Source organism: Poromitra crassiceps (assembly GCF_964638095.1).
Source record: "Poromitra crassiceps genome assembly, chromosome: 26".
NCBI lineage: Eukaryota > Metazoa > Chordata > Actinopteri > Beryciformes > Melamphaidae > Poromitra > Poromitra crassiceps.
This window is the reverse complement of record NC_139640.1, coordinates 6687167-6702927: the sequence shown is the minus strand read 5'-3', so window position 1 is coordinate 6702927 and position 15761 is coordinate 6687167. Positions and strand designations below refer to the sequence as shown.

Here is a 15761-nt window from a genome sequence, read left to right as displayed (position 1 = left end):
CATTTCCCCATGCGATATGCAAAGTAACATTCATTACAGAGGTACTGTCACGTCTCTGCCTTGTCGGATAGCGAGGTGTAACTATCAGGAAGAAAGACAATAGGGTAAGGCAGCAAAAGCGTAGCTCTATAGAGACAGTCCGCATGTCTGGGAACGCCCATACAGGCTCTAGGAACGCCCACAATAGACACTGGTTAGCTGGCTCAGCCTGGCTGGGGGCGTGGTCAGGGTGGGGTAAAAACCCCCGTTCTATCCATTCAGCAAAGTTAGAATTTAGCTGATAGCCCAGCCCAGGCAGACACGATCGGGGATTTAACCACCGCAGTAAACGCACATCTGAGCAGACGTCTTGTGTTCTGCTCTAGAACCCCCAAACATGTAGTTTAGAGCCGCAGCACCGTCTTTTGATGAGTCAGCCTATGAGATATATGGGCGGTTTTACCCCACTCGCGCGCCAGCCGTTTAACATTTTGTGGGCGTTCCCAGACATGCGTACTGTCTCTATACTTATCACAGCGACGACTATACAAAAGCAGAAGAGGTTTGAATGCCCACAAGAGAGGCACAGTATCACATAAAAGAAAAAACGCACATCCTACAAAAAAAAAAATCATGGAAATAATCGGTTTGCGGCTGTGTCCGTAGGACGTGTGTATTTCAGATCAGAAGGCTTTGGAAATCATGTCGAGAGCGCGCTTCCAACGTGCACAGATCGCAGATCGCAGCGCACAGAGCATAATATTTGATTTGGCCCCGCCGAACATTCCTCCAAATGTTCAACTTTTTTCAGCTTGAGACGCCCAGAGTGCGCTCCGCCCAAAAACACCAGCCGCCAAGAGCGCTTAAACGCTCAGGCGCGGTCCTTGAAAGGGTAGCACACCTAAGTGCGTCCTTACCATAGAGAATGAATTGCAGAAAGGCGCTGGCTTCTCAAATACACACGTCCTGTCTGTGTACACAGCCGCTTATATGGCATAATTCACTACAATCTCAAAAACCTGAATGAACAGCAGTGATTAAAACATTGAGAAGGCTTCCTGAGTGCAATAGTACAGCAGTATTCCTGAGTGTTACACCAAATGAAAAACAACAACTTCAGCAACATTCTTCATGAGCAATATATATTTGTTTCAACCTGAGGTAGTTCCAAAAGCAGCTTCAGCAGGTGGGAGGGATCTCGGGGTGTCCCTTCTCTCCGGTAAAGCAGTTTGATTGGCCTCTGTGCTTCCCCCACATTTCCTTGTTCAATCAGAGGTCTCCGGGGGCGGTGCCGACGGGCTGTGCTCCTCCTCCTCGTCCCCTTTCGAGGAGGAGGGTTTTCCCTGAGAACCTGGCGAGGACTGCTGTGCTTTGATTGGGCAGTTGGCGACCATGTGGTCGATGCTCTGGCAGAAATGGCACTTCTTGGGCTGGGGCGGTAGCTTGCACTCTTTGGCATGGTGGTCCAGGCCTCCGCAGTTATAGCACCTACAAAGAGGAGGGAACATTCAGTCAGGAGGACACAGCTGGAATATGTCCTTTACTTGTACCTGTTGGCCACTAGATGGCGATATTTCATTTGGAGTGATTTGAGTTTGCCGTACGTCATCAATCTCGCAAGGGCATTCCAGGTCACCTAAACTGCTCTCTGAACAGGGCAACTCGATTGAAACATCATAATACCACACACCAAGATTCTTAGATGTTGCTAAAAAAAAAGAAGCACAACTGCACAACTGTAACCCATGTATGGGTCAAGTGCATCAGACGAGAATGATATGGTCAAGTAAGAATCTCGTGTTGAAATATAAAACCTTGATAAGTGAAGACATTGTGCGGGAGTCTACCGATTTTTGCTACTTCTTCAATGCTTAAAACCACGCCAGGAAACAGGAATCGTGAGACCTTCTTACTTAGCAACCTTGTAGAAAAGCAGGTGCTTCTGGAATGGGTTATAGTCATTTGGATAATGTAGTGAGTACTGCAGAATTAAAAGAATTAACTTTGCATTATTCTTATTACTTTGGCAGTGCACCTCTTTTGCAAGGGACCTGGCATGGTTATCATGTTCCTTATCATCTCATCATAAACAGATTTCCCCTATTTGGTCAAATTGGGCTATTCTGAAATGAGGCCTCCCGTTACACTCTATTGTACCGACGTGAGAGATCAATTTCATCTGCATTGAACTGAAGAAGTGGACACGGTGAGGGGGTCAGTGTGTAGCCATCAGGGGTTCCATGGAACCACCTCTGTTCAAACATGGGGGCTATAGAATGGCCACGCGTGCGGGGCTTGGAAGACAGATGGGGTGGTGGGCGTGAGGGGCTGGTCAGTCAGTGCCTATACTGCAGGTCCCCTGCGACAGATGAGGTTCGGACAGGACGGCTGCCGCGGGGTCAGCGTGTCTTTTGTACCAGCGGGCCGTCGAGGTGGCGTCAAGGTCTATACCATCACAGAAGATCCCTACATCGGCATCGATCAGGCAAGCGAGTGCAGGCGAGGGGAAGTGCTCCTTTGTCTAAAAAAGCTGCAGTAATGACCCCTGAACCCTGACCCCATACCACCCCCACCCCCACCCCCCCTTACTCGGTTCTCTAAACCCCAATCCCCGCCCCCAGCCCCCGACCCTCTTGCATTTACTCATACACTGTTGCCATGACGACGGTGACCTTTCACCCCCCCTGCCCGGGCTCTTGCATCTGTTATCAATTAAATGGACAGGAGCTTTTTTTTTTTCTCCCTCCCTGAGTCATATATATACACACTCACTAAGGTGGTCTATGAAACGTGGAATGAGAAACCAGTGGTTCGTTTTGGTGGCTAAACTGTAGTCAGGTAAAGACCGGCACCGCGAGCAAAAAAAAACACCAACACAAACATGAAAAGGCCAACAACAGCCTTGCTTTCCCGTTCTGAAAATTGAATATGATCATTGGTCATAACTTTACAGATATAGAAAATATCAATATATCTTGTAGATCATAAAGAAAATGGTCCAAAATGGTCCAAAACATGACACACCGTTGCCTAATGAAATATGCTAGAGGGGAATGCTATCTAGCTGAAGGATCAGTGTGCTGTGGGGAGAGTTATTGAGCCACGTCGGGCCTCCCAGGACTCTTTTGAGGCGGTAATGATCTCTGTTCTCACACTGACTACTCTCTGGCTCTAATCACAACTGACAGGGGGTGAAGTTGATACACCTCTAACCCTGCGCTATATTGATATTCAAAGAACAAATCCAAATGATCAGATGAAAACCTGGGATCTTCGACAACATTTCAGGAATGAAAAGAGCTATTCTTTTAGGGGCGTCCCAGGTAGAACCCATACCACAAAGGCCCAATCCTTCGCACGGCCCGATCCGGGTTCGAATCCGACCCGTGGTCCTGTCATCCCCCCCCCTCTCCATCCCCATCCCAACGGTCCTATCCAAAATCCACCCACAAAATCTTTAAAAGAGCTGTACTTTCTGATTGATTATCATACATTTGGAAATGTTTTGAATAGCTATCATGGACACTGGAATCGTGGGAACTTGCTCTACCTATGAAGGACCAAGTATGTACGACATGCCGTTTCAAGTAAAAACATGGAAAATCACCACATTTGCAGTTGTAAGGTTTTTATCCGGCAGTAGTCTAAGTTTGTTTTACTGGCTTTACATTTGAACCATATTGATTCATGCTTAGCTTATCTGAATCTAGATATTCCTAGTTGCTAGTTTGCTGATGGTGGTTTTGGTGCTACAAATCATATTGGTGGAAGGGGAGGGAGAGAGAGAGAGGGGGAGAGAGAGAGAGAGAGAGGGAGAGGGAGAGAGAGAGGGAGAGGGAGAGAGAGAGAGAGAGGAGAGAGAGAGAGAAGAGAGTCAGTGGGTGTGAATCCACTGGGGGCCTACAGATTTAAACAGTTATTGATCCAGGTCACACGTCAAGCCTGCTGGTGTGACCCGAGCTAGGACCAGAGTGGGGGTTGGGGTCGAGGCCGAGGAAGTAAAATAGGGACTAACTAAAACACCGTCGTACATCTGATCCAAACTGGTCACTACACTGAGCGGTTTGCAGATTGGAGAGACCTACCTTGTTTCGACTATTTAAGGGTTGCTAACATGCAGGTGTATATATGTATCTGTGTAAAGGTAAATGTAGTTGTGCTTTCCAGTTCTATAATACAAGACATTCTATTTGATATCTAAAAACATAAGTCCAAAACCTTATCAATAAATGTGCTGAAATGAGTTGTTATGACATTTCTAATGCTGGCAAAGAAAGAAAAAACATTGAGGAACAGTTAGCCCAGTAGTCATTTCTGGTTGTTCAATTTGGGAGTTCTTAGGCATCATTATCTGAAACATACCTTCTGGTATTGATAGGTTATGCATCCAAAGCAGCAGGGATGCAAACTAATGATGCACGCCGTTAGAAAGCAGCTCTACAGAATAATGCACAATACTCATGATCAAAATGTACTTGAGATGAATGAGATGTTCCACAATGGTTGCCTCCCAACTAATTAGTCCTGTTCATTTGCCATCGAGAAGGAACCCTAAAAATGTCTTCACTGTTTGAATGTTCTCAACGTGTACTTTCCCCACATTGGACCTTAGAACGCTGGCGCTGCTTACCTATCTCCTTTGGAACGCCGCTTCTGGACGTTCTTGCCTTTGGGTCGCCTCTCGCTGCCCACACAGTGGATGCCCCCTGGTCCTGTAACCCTCTGGGACTCCAGGCCCTTTGAGGACTTCTTGAAGGTGAACTCGACCGCCTCGCCTTCCTTCAGGCTGCGGAAGCCTTCCATGTGCAGTTTGCTCTGAAAGGCACAGGGGGAAGTGGAGTCAGTATCAAAAGGTCAAAGGTCATGTGCCGCCATGCCATCTGGGGAACTCCAGGTTTGTGGTGACTGGAGCATTGGAAACCTCTGTTACTCGCGTGTGATAGGTTAGGGATGAAACGATTAGCAGTTTAATGATCAACCCGTGATCAAATGTTAAATTAACTTTATGTAGCGGTCCGTGTCTGCCAATATGTTCGAGTGAGAACTCGAATTTCAAGTGTGTTCTGTAAATAAAGCAGAAACGAAGTTAGGATTTCAATTCCTTTTTCATTCCTTTAGAGTTATGATTCCTTAGTTTGGAATCATCATAATAACCAACCCTAATAATCATGACATTTGCGGGTGCGGTAGCATGTATCGATAACAAGAAATGTGATAGGAAACAGCTTTAGCGAATCTTTAACCAAACTCCATTCAAAAACATGCCGTTTTAACAGGGTCCATTCCAACCATTCAGGCAATAACGAGGGGTGGCATTGTGGCAAAAATGAGCGCAGTCAAAATAGTGGTCGCACCGTCGTCAATCACTGTGGGTGATTTATTTTACAAGTGGCATTCAAGTCATATCTGACTAGTTTTAAATTGATTTCTCCCCACAAAAGTTAGGCTAGGCCTATGTCTCGATATAGGCTGTCAGTCAGTCAGCTCCTCTCCTCTCCTCTCCGCAGTGTGGACGAACAGTCACACAACACTGCCTGCCTCAAATGGCTGCCTCACACAATAGACTTGGCTGCATCCAACTCGAGAAAACTTCAGAAGAGACTAACGTTAGCGACAAATCTGGAGACTTTTTCTGACATGGGAATGATGGGATTATTACCAGCAAGCAGCAGTAAAAGCAGGCAATGACGATAGCTGGGTAAGTCCCGCTAGCATCGATGCTAAGTTAGCAAAGTAGCCTACAGCAAGAGCGCAGCTGAAGCTAATTAATATGGACGTCAACATCCATATAATATATAGCCATGTGCTTGCGCGATGACATCATGTATTGGCGATGTCAAGGGTGGCGATTGACGATCTGACTGAGGTCAAGATCGCGCAACTCTAGTAGGCTATCATCTCTCTTGTTGCATTTTTAAACTGGCAGATGGGGGATTCAACTTTTAGTTGTTTACTCACGTAATTTGGCTCTCTTCCAAATAATCCAGCCACGTAACTAACGCTACGTCCATTCATGAAAATAATGATGGGACATTAATGGTTTGTAAAGTGCCACCATGCGCCCACTCACAGCTAGATGATCTGGATCATGAGCTGCCAGAGGTAAACAGCAGCCGCTTTCGCTATAATGCGGATCCTATACCGGCGACCGAGATGAATATGATACGGACTCGCGGGAGTGCGTGTAGGCCGGCTAATTGTTGTTTAACATGCAGGCCAACCGGCTAATAATAATACGGATTCCACTGCATGTTAAGAAGTAGCCTGGGTAAACCCATCCCCCACGTGACCTGCTCTCAGACCTGTTCTCAGTCACTATACGATAGTGACTGGGAACTGAGAGAGCAGGTCACGTGAGTGCCTTTTAAACATGTTATCTGGATCATGTCCTGCTAGACAGAGCAGGATATTTTCAGGTTTTGCCTTTCTAAACATGAGGGGTCTTTGTTAAGAAACAACTGGATATGAGCCGTTTTTTCTGCCAGTGGGCGGCGGGGGGGGGGCGCGGTAGCATCTATCAAAAACAAGAAATGTGATAGGAAACAGCTTTAGCGAATTTGTAACCAAACAAAAACAAATCAGCTCATATCTGACTAGTTTTAAATGTATTTCTCCCCACAAAAGTTTGATAGCCTATCAGTCAGTCAGCTCCTATCCTCTCCACAGTGTGGATGCACAGTCACACAACACTGCCTGCCATCACGTTAGCGACAAATCTGGAGACTTCAAAAAACATGTTTTAACGGAGTCCATTGACAACGAGGGGTGGCAATGTGCCAAAAATGCCTTTGTTAAGCAACATAAAGCGCGCAGTCAAAATAGTGGTCGGACTGTCGTCAATCACTGTGGGTGATTTATTTTATGACAGTCAAGTCATATCTGACTAGTTAAAATGTAGCCTATTTCTCCCCACAAAAGTTTGATAGCCTATCAGTCAGAGTCAGTCAGCTCCTATCCACTCCGCAGTGTGGGCGCAGTAGCGTCAGGGACGATGAAAATTAATTTGGGGACGGAGCCGTACGGTACGATAGCCTAAACACGCTCTGCTCGTTATGAACAGCGTTAAAAATGACATGCCACACACACACGCACACTAAACAGACATGCGGGCACTGGCAGAGAGACAAACAGGCAGATAGAGCGGCACGCATTGCGCAAAAAGTGTCAGAATCTCGGCTGCTCTTTGTGATAGTTGTTTCATTACATTTGCTTCAGTCATCCTGCTGCCTCGTATTCTCAGGAGAGCGCGTTTCTGCTCCACTTCTACTTCCCCGCTGCCTCTCTGCAGTCAAGCCAGCCCTCACCTCGGAAAGCACGGTCATTCTAGCCCCCACTTAACAATTCAAGACGTTTTTGCAACACTTGAGGAAACCGTGAGTTTCCTCGTTGATATAAGCGATTGCCCGAACGATTCATTAATTAATAAACTAGCGAACGTGAAGTGAGTCAGGAAGAGCCACACCTGCCCACTACGGATATGCGGATAATAACCTGCCAGCTGTTTAACATGAGCTGCGATTGCGTGGAAGCGGATCTTATACCAGCGGTCGAGGTAGATAAGATACGGAGTCGCGGGAGTGCGCATAGGCCGGCTAATTGTTGTTTAACATGCAGGCCAACCGGCTAGGTGCAGGTTATAATACGGATTCCACTGCATGTTAAGAAGTGGCTTCAGTTCCCAGTCACTATCGTATAGTGACTGAGAACAGGTCTGAGAGCAGGTCACGTGGTGGCTGGGTTTACCTAGGCTAGTTAAGAAGTGGCTAAAGACTTGGACACAACATCACCAAGGAACTAATGAGTGCTTAAACCTTTTCCACATCTCAAACCGAGATAACACAGTTGCTGCATCTTAGTGTGCGACATAGAAACGATAGCAACTTGATCACTTTGATCATCCAAAAACATCTCATACCATCAGTGACCAACGCCAAAATGAGCATGTGGAGACTTTGCCCTCTTGAGAGCAAACCCCACTCAATCGTCACTGTGTGTGTGATTAGCATCGGAGCCGATAGGACTTATCAGGCTATGTGCTATTATCATTACGGTCATCATTACGTCTCACACTCTCACACCCGATAAATAAACAAGCGCTGTTGTTCACACTCTGTCCACCGCCCTGCGTGAAGGTGCTGTTGCCTAAATGCTGGTGTGTCTTTCCTCCGTGGTAAAAAACCTGATGAGGAGGACAACCTTCAACCCATCCCCCCCCTCCTGGAGGAACAGCATTCCGCACTGCTTGCCCCCACCCCCAGCCCCTGTTCCCACCCACATCACAAAGCTCCACTAACACACTGACCACTAAAAAACTGCAGGATGCAGGGAATAGTGCTGGGGGTGGGGTGGGGTGGGGTGAGGAGGGAAGGGGGGGCTTGTAACGCTGGGTGGGGGGGTCGGGGGTCGGGGGGACATTCCTCGGATAGTTGTTTGGCAGAGAGGCATGCAAGATAAAAGTTAGGGGGCAAGTTCTCTTGGGTCCAAATGATTGATATCTCCCTTTGATATCAGTGCCTGAATAGGTGACATCTTCTTTGTGATCGAGAAGAAACCTGTTAAAAAAACACGCCGATTTCATTTCACAGCGTCTTGGATGAATGGCATCAACGCAGGCAGGGGCCGGCCCAATTTCCTCATTCGCAAATCAATTAAAGCATTTTGGAGTGGCATTAATTGGTAAGGTGGGACAATAATGGACAAAGAACTCTAGCCTCTCCCGTTCCCACTATGTTCACCTGATGTGACCCTGGCAAACGTTCCTACTTCCTACAAGAGAATCATGAGCCCTCTCCAGAAGAGGAACCATCTCAGAGAGGAAACCAGAGTGGAAGGAGAAGGTATGGTGTGCATTAAGCCATAAAAAGGAGAGAGACCAACTCTGTAACATGGGGAATCGTCTCTCTGAAAACTCCCACAACTATAGCAAGCAAGTTGAGATTGACAGAAAGATCATTGATTTTGAATACTTGTAAATCCTGTTTGTTTGCCGTTCTTTCATGATTGAGTGAATTCACATCTGTCTATCTAGTGCAGCCGATGGTTCCCATTCAGAACTTTCCCAAAACCACCAGAAGTCAAATCAAGCTCACAAGAAAGTAAATGGTCATTACAATAAATTATAGGGGGTGAAATTTTATGTTTTTCTAAGCATCTCTGGAGTATTGCGGCCTATTACTCAAATGACTCTCTAACTCCTTTTCAGATTCATCAACCAATAAAGACACTTGGTTAAGTCTCCAAAATCCATAATGCAACCGTTCAAAACACTGGCATTCGGTTAAGTAGCAACAGCAGCAATGCCTGCGCCACGAAAATGAAAGTGCCATCTTCTCTAACGTCCCTCTTCTCCTCTGACGTTCATTGTCAACAGCAGATGAGCATCTGCTGCAAAGTCATCGGTGACGGGGGAAACATTTGGGTGGCAGCATGGACCTTTGCCGAGCACCGGGCCCCATTGTGCTTCTTCTGCCCGCTGACCATTAACACACTTCCTCTCACATGTGTGACCTTCCCCACCCCCATGAAGGTCCATCCCCAGCAGCCACATGCACCAAATCACAAAGCAAAGCCATTTACTGGTGGGACAGGTATGATTGAGGTATGTTCTTTAACCTGAAGAACCTGATGGAAGCTACGGGGAGGAGGCGACACCGGGGGTCTACTGTAAGCTCTGCCCCACAATGGGTTCTGGAAGCCGAGGGAGGTAGAGAAAGACATCAGAGCTTGTGAAGGACAATGGGAGGACTGCTGCTGAGACAAAGAGGGGCTCGGTCACGGCCGAGAGGGAGAGCTTCATTGGGATGCATGGCCCTATTGTCCACCTGCACAAAGGCCAGAGGACCCCGGGAGTTAATGTTCCCTGACACGCGGCCACTAATTTTAGGACCCAGGGCCTTGCTGTTGCCATAGCCCCCCCCCCCCCCCCCATACATCCATCATTGACACGCGTGTGCTTCTATCTTCTCTGGTGATGGAGAGGGGAGGAAATCATCGGATACGCTTCTCTTTGCAGATATGACGAGAGCGCTCCTCGCAGTGTGAGGAGGACACGGCTTAAGTCAAAGCCGTGGACACGGTGTTCACGTGTGTGAGGTCTAGCGCGTGAGGGTTTGGAAGCTAGATCAGCGTCACCACGGATTTGCTCCCTCAACTCAAGCTTCCTATGAACTAGTATATGGTGGGTTTTGGATCTACTTCAATCAGCATATCAGTTAAAGGGATACACCACTTTTTTTGGAAGTTTAGCTCATTTGCCACACCCCCCCCCACATAACCAAGATACACCATGTCTTACCGGCACTGTCCGCTCAGTTTACAGTGAGCTACAGCTGTGAAGTTAGTAAGTATCGCCATAGAATGGAGTCTAATGGTACAGCTGTTAAAAATCTGCCAAAACACACATCTCATGACACCAAAATACATGTTGTGCTTCGGGTACTCACCACACGATGAAATGTTAATCCAAAATGCACATAATCTGTCTTTTTAGAAGGAAAAGAGGTCGGCGGCCATGTTTGGAAAGTAGTGCCGGATACCTCTTTTCCTTCCAAAAAGACCAATTATGTGCATTTTGGATTAATATTTCATCGTGTGGTGAGTACCCGAAGCACAACATGTATTTTGGCGCAGTGAGATGTGTGCTTTGGCATTTTTTAGTAGTTGGAAGTATTTGGATTTTTAACAGCTGTACCATTAGCCTCCATTCTATGGCGATAATTACTAACTTCACGACTGTAGCTCACTGTAAACTGAGCGGACAGTGCCGGTAAGGCATGGTGTATCTTGGTTATGTGGGGGGGATGTGGCAAATGAGCTAAACTTCCAAAAAAGTGGTGTATCCCTTTAATGCCAGGACTTACAGGTCATTTTGCCAGCCAGTGTTCCCAGTGTTCCGCCAATTGGGCTGTTTTGGGCTGTTTTGGGTTGCATTGTGCGGGGGGGGGGGGGGGGGGGAGGGGCTTGGAAAGGTGGACACAGAGTCGCTTTTTTCCCATAGACCTGCAGTTGCTTGGCCGGTTTTGTGTGCATTTTGGTGGTTTTTGAACAGTCTTTGGCCCTGGAAAACCATCAGCTGTATATGTCAACACGGATGCCAGGTAATAACAATCCCCTATATGTCTAATCAATGCAGACGGCTTCACAGCTTTGAAACTAAACGGGGCACCAAACTAAAGTTGATCTCCCCTATTCAACTCGGGTTTAGGTTTGCAATACGAGTCGTCACAAACCGACTTCCCGTGTCAAAACATAATTGAATACAAATCTCAACCGCTCAATACAAAATTAAAATAATGTTCCTACACTATTATGCATCATCATAAACACCAGCCTTAAATGAGAGCAGATTAACGGAAATGTAACTTAAAACAGAGACCTACCATTTTGGGGATGCATATAAAGACCTACATCTCTGAAAAGGATGTAGTTGGGGGGGGGGGGGGGGGCAAATGCCTCCACAGCGGGGGGTCTTGGAAGGGTGGTGGCATGGTGAGGGGAAGGACATTTAAGCAAGTTAAACCCAGTAAACACTAAACACACACACACGCACGCACACACACACACACAGCAAAGTGCCTTTAATCACTTTATGACAGGAACCTGAGGTGAAAGAGCAGCTAGTCGGGACTCCTCTCATTCAGATGCAAAGTCTTTATCTTATCAGACAGCAGTGCAGCGCAGGGGCTCAGTCACACAAGAGCCCGTCCCCCTCCCCCATTAGCAAAGGTGAATGAAGGCTTTGGCCAAACCTGGATGAACCGGGTAGTTTTCCATCTACATCTGCAGGTCAGTATCAGAGAAAGAAATGTAAACACCTTAATTATAGACAGCAAGGAGTGTTTTGGTTCACTTGAAGACAAGATAGTAGGCCCAGTGTTGCCAGATAGGACGGTTTTCCGCCGATTGGGCTGTTTTGGGTTCCATTGTTTCCATAGGCCTGCAGTTTTGTGTGCATTTTGGCGTTTTTGTTTGTGTGTTGGATTTTTCTTAATTTCCCCCCCTGCTCCCCCAGTCGCTGCTCCACCCTCTGCCGATCTGGGGAGAGCCGCAGACCAGAGGTTCTCAAATGTTTTTCAGCCAAGGACCCCTTACATTACAAGATAGAAAATACACCGGGGACCCCCTCATTCTGATTTGTGATTTTGGGGCTAAGCTTAATTGTTTCCACGGTAACGTGCTACACTTTTAAATTGATAGGTTTGTTAGATTAGAATGTAATCCATGAACCATTTTAGATTTAAAGCATAAAATATTTTCGTTGAACTATGAAGCTTAAAAAATATATATATACTGTATATATATATTTTTTTGCCTGAAAACTTTTCGTGGACCCCTTTGCAAAGTGCCACGGACCCCTGCCATTTGAGAACCACTGCTGTAGACTAGCACCATGCTTCCTCCAACACATGCGCAGTTGCCAGCCGCTTCTTTTCACGTGACAGTGGGGAGCTTCTCTGGCAGGACGTAGCACCTGGGAGGATCACGCTATTCCCACCAGTTCCCTTCCACCGCGAACAGGCGCCCTCTGGGCCGACCAGAGGAGGCGCTAGTGCGTTTTGAACAGTATGGAAACCATTAGCTGTGTAGCTATCTGGCAACACTGATCAGGCCTACCAGACTATCTGGAGAAACATGCATACAATGAACAGGTCCACAACTCCACATCAAGTCAGTGGAAATTGGGTTAAACTAATACATAGCCTAAAAGATTCCATATCAGGCGATGAAGTAGAAACTATAACTTTCAGTCATCATAGTGCATACAGACAGCAAACATAGGCCAAAAAAACGTTAGTTTGAGAAGATAATGAATTGAATGTGGTTTTCCCTTAAAAAGACTTCCTTCAAACACCATACATTACTCTGATGCTGCTATAAGATCTAACCCTAACCCCTTGTGCTACTTATGGAACTATAGTGGAAATAAATTGCTCTTTTAGCTGGGGAACTGCTCTAGAGCAGTCATTCTCAACATGGGGTCTGCGGACCACCAGGGCTCCTTGGAGGAGTAGTTCCAGGGGGTCCCCAGCAAATTGATGAATTGTTCTACTTTTTTTAAACCATTATCTGATTTCCAATAAGTTAACACCATTACAAAATATAGAAGAATTGCTATTTTAATAACTTTACTGCCTACAATACAGATAGTATTAGTCATGGATTCAGGAAACCAGATGTAAAAAAAAAAATCTCAGATTTGGATAATCAAATGATGGGTGCTTGATATGGACAAAGGTTGAGAAGAAGGATCACTGCTCTAGAATCTAGATGACCACGAGGGAAGCTGCTGGTCTCGTCTGCCTGCAACACGTGTTCCCCAGAGGAGCAACACCCACTATAGGCTACTGCAAAAACCATCCAACCATCCAACCAACTCCTTAAATCTTTGTTTTCCTCAAACAAGTGAAAAATCCGGCGACTGGATGAGAAGATTTCACTTTGCTCTCAAATTGTTGCCCTTTTTTCCATCATAATAATTAGGCCAAAGTGGGATAATTTAACTGACCCGAGACAAGTGAAGTTTTGCTGCACAGTTTCTCCCCACCAGATAGCCTATAATCCACCCGTCCCTACCTGATGGACGAACACATCCACCGGCTCCTCCAGCGTGACTCCCTCCCGGCTGGTCATGGACAGGAAGCCGAAGCCCATGCGGACGTTGAACCACTTGCACACGCCGAGCCCGTGCACAGGCTGCGCACAGTCCTCCTCGGCGCTCGGCCCCGAGTCCTCCTCCGTCTTGCACACTCCTGCAATTTCAAACATATTCAATTAAAGATCGAAGCCTATAATAACTCCCACGTCGAGGTGAAAGGCGCGCATCATGGCTCTTCAGGCCTACAAAGTGCGCACAAACCCGAAAGACGCGACATAGCTTGTTTAACGTTTGAAGTCGATCTGGTTTGGAGAACAAGCGCTTTTTTCCGTTTCATTTATCACTTGATGTGACCGCAATGCAAATTCGATGCAGTAAAATTATCTCGTCGACATTTGTGACAAAATTTCAGAAAAGAAAAAAACAGCGTCTGCATTTAAGGCCTACAATCTTTAATAAATAGCCTATGTCAAACATTCCATCCGCATACAAATTAAAGTAGTTTTGAGACTATAAGAAATCAACGATTCTAAGTGCGTTAATTTATTGATAGGATATTGATTGAATGCTCCATGCGTAAACAATGCGTGAAAATGATACATTCGAACCTATTAGCCTACATTACAAAGCCCCCCCCCCAAACAACTTCCCTAACTTTTTTTTTCAAATTCCCAAAGAAAATTGCATAATTCATTTTGTTACTCGACCTGGAAATTCCTGGTTCGAAACAGAGCCCATGTCTTCGGTTCTGCCTTGAGTCCAAATAAGCACCCAAACTACAGTAGGCCTATCCTCCTTTTAGCCCTCAAACTGGGTAATCCTCGCAGATTGCCACTTCCATGCAAAATGCTGTGAAAAGAAGAAACTGCGCAGCGAGAGGGAAAGCGGGAGAGGGAGGTAAACAAAAGGGGGCTGGCAACTATTCCCCCTAAACAATGAGGGGAGGGGGGGGGGGGGGGTCACCCTGCCGGGCACAATTTGGTTGAAGAATCCCTCCGAAAATCCCAAAGACAATGCAAGGAAACCCAGCCCCCTTCTCCAGAAACCACCTCCACTCTTCCAGAGATAGCCCCTAAAAAACAGAGAGCTTCAAGTCAAACGTACCTTCTGCCATTTCTGGAGTTTATCCCCAGTCAGACCGTTGTGTGTCTTGACCCAAAGCGTTGGGAGACGTATCTTTTCCCCTCTCTCTCTCTCTCTCTCTCCGTCTCCAGCCAGTGGTCAGCTCTGTTGCTCTCAATACAAATGACCATTTCTCATCCTCAGCAACAAACCCCCCACACACTCTCGGTCATGTCCACGTGATTCACAATTATAGTCCCTAAGGATTTATTGAACATTGTATGACGGAAGGGCCCCAAATGTGGCAAGCAACCAATCACACCGAACGAAAAATCCCTATAATATTTATATAGGGGCTCAACAGTGGCACTGTTTATTGTTTATTGTTGTTGTTGTTGTTGTTGTTGTTGTTGTCATTTGTGGCATTATCTCCTGATATCACTCTACCAGTACAGGACATTTCTTTCATTACTCATCAGTGACCTTTATGCATTTTGTTTTCCATCTCCACTACTAAAATATTCATGCAGGCCTATATGGACTTTTGTTTTGTTTTGCTGTGACATTTGCACATATTCTAAAAATCCTTAGGATTAGTTATATTTGAGTTGAGGACTCTTATTAGTTTTGCTCTGATATTTCAAAAACTCACCCCTGGCTTAGTCTATTCAGTTAAGGGTTAAAATAGTGGAGCTGTTCAGGACAAGATGACATGATCAGCTGTGTCATTTGTGCTTTGGTAATATTTTATTGGAGTTATTACTGTAGATCAGCCTTACCAAGCTTCAGATAGGGTTCATTGTATTGCATAAAATGTCACATTTCCTGTGTCTAAGGTTGATTGTTGGTGGGTGCACAACATTCATTTCTTTGTGATCAGTGAGTTAGTTTGCTGCTGTCCTAACATGCCTATGTAGCCTAAAGAGTAATCCAGTTGCTCTTGAGTTGAAAAATGCAGGGAGGAGGGTTTTTTCATGCAACATAGGAACAGCTAATTGTAAGAAAGAGAATAAAACAAAGACTGAATTTGGACGAAACTATAAGGCGACAAACTGTTTTCGTACAAGAAAGAGCAATTCAAAAATGTGTACCATGAAAACAAGCCAAGCTGGTCAAACGAATTCAT

At 46.0% G+C, this 15761-nt stretch overlaps 1 protein-coding gene across 1 annotated transcript; it reads right to left on the bottom strand.

Annotated features, from left to right (window-relative positions):
• Positions 1-1244: 1244 nt before the first annotated feature.
• On the bottom strand, positions 1245-14311 carry lin28aa (lin-28 homolog Aa; the record flags this gene model as incomplete). Its single annotated transcript, XM_083661235.1, has 4 exons — positions 1245-1467; positions 4610-4794; positions 13552-13727; positions 14281-14311. 4 exons carry the CDS (start codon positions 14309-14311, stop codon positions 1245-1247), a joined length of 615 nt encoding a protein of 204 aa, XP_083517361.1.
• Between the last annotated feature and the right edge of the window lie 1450 nt (positions 14312-15761).